Source organism: Ursus americanus, chromosome X (assembly GCF_024610735.1).
Source record: "Ursus americanus isolate L20-20 chromosome X, mUrsAme1.1.p, whole genome shotgun sequence".
In the NCBI taxonomy this organism is placed as follows: domain Eukaryota; kingdom Metazoa; phylum Chordata; class Mammalia; order Carnivora; family Ursidae; genus Ursus; species Ursus americanus.
This window is the reverse complement of record NC_142164.1, coordinates 79638710-79645063: the sequence shown is the minus strand read 5'-3', so window position 1 is coordinate 79645063 and position 6354 is coordinate 79638710. Positions and strand designations below refer to the sequence as shown.

Below are 6354 nucleotides of genomic sequence, written 5' to 3'. Positions count from 1 at the left end.
GTCTGTAGTATTGGAGACCACCATCAGACATTAAGAACCAGAAAGGGAGGTATTCAGGAAGTTAGAAAGAAATGTTACCATGAGTTTACATCCAGTTTCTAAAGAGCCAGTCTGGTGTCTCCAATCCCCTGGAAGATCTGTTTCTCACTGAAATGAAAAGTGTTAGTTTCTGAAATCTATTTCCAAAGGTTTATGCTGTGGTCTCTGAAGGTGTGTATACACACACACACACACACACACACACACACACACAGAATTCAGAGCTCCTCATGGAGAAGTTGCTATTCAACTGGCTATTGAGAAAGACATTTAGGGGCCAGTTTTTGAGGGGAAATTATCCAAATTGGATGGAGAAAATCCTGCCTTGTGTCTTTGGCCTATTAGTGAAAGGTATCTACAATAATCCTATTGGTAAACTACTAAAATTGTGAAAAAATAAGGTTGATACAGAACCAGAAATCATTTTAAGTGGCTGCAGGGCATAACTTCTGGCAGACACTGAATTGGTTTGTATTTTGTACAAAATTCAGAGCACAGAGGCAAGAGAAGGAATCTAAAATAAAGATCAAACTCTTGCCACTGACATTCTATTATTAAAGGACTGGGTCCAAGACAATATGAGATGTATCCATGTGGATTAGGTTAGCTGACATAGGACAAAATCAAAATCCTTGTTTCCCATGTGGGTGCCCCTGAAGATCTATGATGGATGATTCACAGAACCATGCTATAGACGCTCTGATAAGACCTGTGGCTATCTCTGACAGGTCAGAAATCCTGGAGGTACATGGGTACACAAACCAAGGGACCATGAAGAAGGGGACACTGTCTTTGCCTAAGCATGGGCCCAGGTTGTTCGGCAGCCAGTCTCCACCCCTGTGCAACCAGCCCATGAGGGTGAGGAACTGGCCCTGCCCTCCCAATTGGGCAGGTGTTTACATTGGGTCACTACCCACTTACCAATACTGAAAGCTCTTGCAGCTGTTGTTATGCAGGTTATAAAGCCACAGTCCCACAATCAAAGTAGCCACCTCGGGATGGAGAGTTGGGTGTTTTCCTCGATACACTGTTCAGAGACCAGTCCACTATCTCTGACTCAAAAGTGGGTTGTGATCTGATCGTAAAAATGAACTTCCACTTTTCCTACCAATTCCAGGCACGGAAGAATTACAAAGGAGGAATGGGCTCATTTCCCAGCTCGGGGCCCATACTAACCCCTATTTTTCAGTAGATGACTTGCAGCCTTATTGCAAGCATGTCTCTTCTCTACAGTCATGCCCTTTATTGTGTTGTATCCCACATCACAAGTCTCATGGTGAACAAAACAAAGGGGTATACTCAGATGATGGGGTATGGATAAGAGTTTAGTCAACATATGGTCTGAATCCCCAGGTATATTTGTAATGTGGCAATGCTTTCTTCTACAAATCACAAGTGGGGAGACAAAAGAGCTCCTTTATTGATTCGAATTGGACAGAGAAAACAAAGTTCACTGGGAAGAGCCCTCAAATAGATTTTTTTCTGAATGAAAAATCTTCTTTTAATACAAACCTGTGCATTGTTTGTAAATGCCTCATTTAAAACAGTGAGCGGAGGACAGTTTTTAAAAGCCCAAGTAATAAAATGTGTTTAATGACTTGAGAAAGTGAAAAAGCTAATTGAAAACTATTATGTACAAATTTTTAAAAATATTCAAAAGCACTTCAGATGCCAGTAAGAGTTTCAAATGGAATATTTTATTGACATGTTAGTTGTCTTTTTAACATGTACACACACACTGACACACTCTGATTGATCTGCGTGGAACAAGGGTTGTCTAAATACCCTAGGGGAAAATGAAAAATTAAAAAATATATTAATTTTTCATTGTTATAGACAATTACACCCACATCACTTACAAAGCTATCACTGGTTCTGTCCAAGGAAGCAAAACAGCATAGGAGGAGGAACGCTGTGGGTAAATTCAACAGTGACATAACTGAGATCTCAACATGAGAAAGCTGACAAAACACGGATTTTTGCTGTGAATTTTCTCTTTGCAAAATATGAAGAAAAGTCTGTCAATGGGCAGTAAATAAGAGAAGGTGGTGAACTTCCGTAGTCAATTCTCACAGTATTGTGCAGGGGCATCGAGAAAACTGCTTAGTCCTTCTCTGGGACCAGTTTCAGAACTTTTCCAATTGCAATGGTCTTACCCTCATCTCTTAAAGTAAAACGACCCATCTGAGGAAAATCTTTGAATGTTTCAAGGCAGATAGTCCCTGCTGTCCTTAAACGGGCAATGCACACTTGATCTTGTTTTACGAAGCGGGGCCGTGTCTTACTTTTCTCTCCTGACTTTTTGTCTACCAAGGAGATTAAGGCTGTTATCTCAACTTCCTCAATACAAGTATGAATGTGCAGCACCGCATTATAGCCCGGGCAGATGATGGACTTGTGCTCGATAATCACTATCTGAACGTCAAAGGTGCGTCCAGAATGGCACAGATTATTCGGGTCACAAAGTATGAATCCTGGAAGAATCTCTTCTTCTTCAATTCCCTTCAGTCTGATTTTAAGGTTTTCACCTGGGGCTACATAATCAGTTTCAGCATCATCAGAAAGAATTCCAAGAACTTCCACATTGTGCTTGTTTGGCATCATCACAAGCTGCTGGCCCTTAAAAATGGATCCCGATTCCAGCTTTCCCAGGACCACAGTGCCCATATCCTTGTACTTATCCACAATTGGCAGCCTAATTGGTCCATCAATTGATCTGTTGAAGTTTGGCATATTATCCAGATACGGAATAAATGGTAATCCAGTGTACCAAGGGCAAAAATCTGATTGCTCTTTAATATTTGCCCCCGTCAGCCCTGAGCAGGGCATAAAGTGAATGTCTTTTTTGGGACTAAAGCCGACTTTTTTCAAAAAGGGCACCAGTTTTTCTTTACATTCTTCATATCTCTCGCTGCTCCAATTAACTGTGGGATCATCCATCTTATTAATAAGTACTACTAAATGTTTTACCCCCGCTGTTTTTGCCAACATCGCATGTTCTCTTGTCTGTCCACCTTTCTCAAATCCAGTTTCAAATTCTCCTTTCCTGGCAGAGATTACCAGTACAGCCAGATCAGCTTGAGAAGCACCACCAATCATATTTGGGACAAAACTCTTGTGGCCAGGAGCATCTAAAATGGTGAAATGTTTCTTTTCTGTTTCAAAATAGGCACGACCCACTTCTACTGTTTTACCCTTGTCTCGTTCTTCCTGATTTGTATCTAAGGCCCAGGACAAATACCAAGTTTCTCTGTTTTTTTCTTTAGCTTCTCTCTCATATTTCTCAAGTGTCCTTTTGTCAACCATTCCTGTCAAAAACATTATTTGTCCTCCAATGGTTGACTTTCCAGCATCTACATGCCCAATGAATACCACATTTACGTGTTCTTTTTTAGGAGCACCTGAGGGCACGAACACAGATTTAGATTTTCTCATTTCCTCCTTCTCCATCACTTCCTGGCCACTTTCTTCTGGGGGCCCTGAATCTCCCAAGGAACTACCCCCTGGTTCAGCTTCACTTACTTCTTTATTATGCTCCCATGACTCTTCTAGGATCATCTCCACCTCTCCATTTTCTACAACAGGTTCTGAAAGTTCCATGGTAATGGCTGAACTGGAACCTTCATGCAACACTAATTGCTCCTCTTTGGAATGTTCCACAGGTGCCCCCCGTCCCAGCCTTTTACCTTGAGGGTCGCCCGCGCCGGTGCAGGTTTCATCGATGCTGGTGATGTCGGCCGGGGGTGTCTGCGGCTGGGCCGGGCCCCGCAGAAAGGACGGCACGAACTCCGCGGCGTGTACGTTAGGCACGAAGGGTTTGGCATTGACGTTGAGCTGACGGCTGAAGGCCAAGCTGAGTTGTTCCTGCTGGGCCTCGGCAACCGCCGAGGAGGCTCGGTCTCCGCTCGGGGCCGAACCTGGGACTTCCATGTCCACCTGGTCCCAGCAGTCGGGCGCCGAGTCGCTGCTGCTGCTGCTGCCGGGATCCATGGTCTGAGGACCTGGTGGGTGGCGGGGAGGGAGCGGGGTTAACACGCCAGAAAGAGCGGGCTATGCCGCCAAGGGGTAAGGCTGCAGAAGCGAAGTGCCAAGGGGGAGCGACACGAACCTAAGCGGCAGCGCGGCGGCAGCCAAGTCCCAACACTGCATTCGCAACTGCGGCAGCAGCAGCAGATATGGCGGCTCAACCCTCTCCTCTTGTGTATGAGCGGATCTCCTCCCCCAAACCCCAACCACTTCCGACTCCTCCACTGCCGACCCAGCGCGGGGCGTGGATTGACCCCTCGCTGCCATCCGTACGCTCGGCCTCCTTAGTTCTCAGCCATGGGCTAAGTCCAAAAGTAGGATTTGTAAAACGAAATTTTCCATTCATTTTTGTCCACACGATCTGGGAGAGCAATTTGACAGTGTAATGATTAAACCTAGACCGGCACACCTGATTTACAATTCTACTCAAAGATCCAAGTAAAAACGAGAATTGCTATTGAACAAATGGAGGCAGGAGATGGGTTAACTACCCAGAAACCCAGAAACCCAGCAATCAAAGGAAGAAATTAGTGACTAGAGAGGCACTCACGAAATACATGAAGATGTTAGCTGAACCTAGGAAATGCGACTTAAGATCATTCATTAATTTGAAACCCAGAGGCTTTTTTATTTTCCTTCTTCCAGAGGGCCCCCGTAAGCCTGTAACTCTTGCTGATGGCTTCTGTGGTGTAAGGATGGGGTTTTAACTTGTTTTCATGTTATAAGCACTGTGCTGCGTGTGTGGAAGGAATGCCGAAGCAGAACCTTGTCCCAGTGAGACTGCCCAACTTAACAGCTTTTGTGCAGGTGCCTGAACAATGGCTACCCTGAAATGCCGTCGTGGATCACACAGGCAAGCACTGGACTCAGATCACTCGTACTCTAACCAACTGTATCCTGCCCCACTCACCAGCACCTCCCCAGAGTACACCCTGCCTGGGTCCACAGACTTTCTTGCCCCATTCTGGAGGCTTGGAACCCTACTCACTGCTCGTATTGCTGGTACCGGGTTTGTCTAAGAACAAATCAGTGTCATGTTGGAAGCTTCCTCAGTTAGTGGTAATGACATGAGGCTGTGGATGTCAGCCTAATTAAATTGATTAAGATCTCTGAGATGAACAAAGTCCATAGACACTAATCAATAGAATCTCACCCTCAGAAAGAGTTTGTAACATTTGCGCCAAAGCCTAGAAAAGCTGGTCTGTAAATTATCTTAATTTAGATAAAACTGAAATAGAAAAAAAAGATCTTGAGAAAATATAATTTGCTAGTACAAGATAAGGTCATAAAGTTGGATATTAAATAAATCCAACAAGTCAAAATACTTTAAAAATCGGTGACTGATTTATAACTTAACAATTTTGTTCTCCAGACTTTAGGAGTAGAAAAAATTGTTCTATTTCTAACAGACCTGGACCCTTGATGGTTTTGGTCTGAGGCTCTCACTTGTTTACTAGTTCTGTGCTGTTCCAAAGCCATTAGATATCAAACCCTTTCATTCTTTTTGCCTCTGGTAATGGTTTAATTATTTGTTGTCACATAAAGAGAGCATGCACGCTTATACACAATGAACGGGAAGAACTGAGAGGTTGAATGTGCAGAGACCCTTGGACAATACTCCACACATGTGCTGGAGCCTTTCTTGGACATTCTGTAAACCTAGGATAGACTTAATGAGATGTCTCTGGGAGAACTTGTCAAGCAAGGTTTAGGCAGCTGTGTTCACATAAGGTTAATACTAGGAAGAAAACAGGACAGACCTGGGATGTTTTCTTCACCTGGGTCAATTGCATTGATCATGAAAATGTTAACATGGCTACTACTTAGTAATATCTCTGTTAGAGAACAGAGGATGCTTCACTTCTAAAACTTTAAAGAAAAAATGAGAAATAGTGAGAGGATGTCCTCACAAGCCATCATCCTTGGGGCTCAGGGCTGGGGCAGGTCCACCCAAGAGAGACAAACATTGACAGGGCTATTTACATGGAAACTAACCTTGGACAAAACTCATTTGATTTGTGAGATTGGGTGAGTGTCTCAAGTTTATCTGCCTAGAACTTTGAAAGAGTTCATCAATAAGTGAGAGAATTGTCTGTGAATATACTAACGAGCTGTATTCCACTTAATAAAGAAAGGACAGAAGTATAATATCATAATTTTGCAACCCCTAATGATATAATGTTTCTACACAATCATCATTAATTTCTGCTAACTGTAAAATGAGTCACAACCTGATTTTATGTCTTTTTATGGAAATACTCAAAATGCTAAAAATTGCACCTATATTTG

The 6354-nt window shown here is 43.3% G+C and overlaps 1 protein-coding gene across 1 annotated transcript; it reads right to left on the bottom strand.

Moving 5' to 3' along the window:
- Nucleotides 1-1714: 1714 nt before the first annotated feature.
- GSPT2 (G1 to S phase transition 2) lies at nt 1715-4253 on the bottom strand. The gene is made up of 2 exons (XM_045793909.2): nt 4148-4253; nt 1715-4040 (listed from the first exon to the last, which is right to left on the bottom strand). The coding sequence occupies exon 2, from the start codon at nt 4027-4029 to the stop codon at nt 2143-2145; it is 1887 nt and encodes a 628-aa protein (XP_045649865.1). The 5' UTR covers nt 4030-4040; nt 4148-4253; the 3' UTR covers nt 1715-2142.
- Between the last annotated feature and the right edge of the window lie 2101 nt (nt 4254-6354).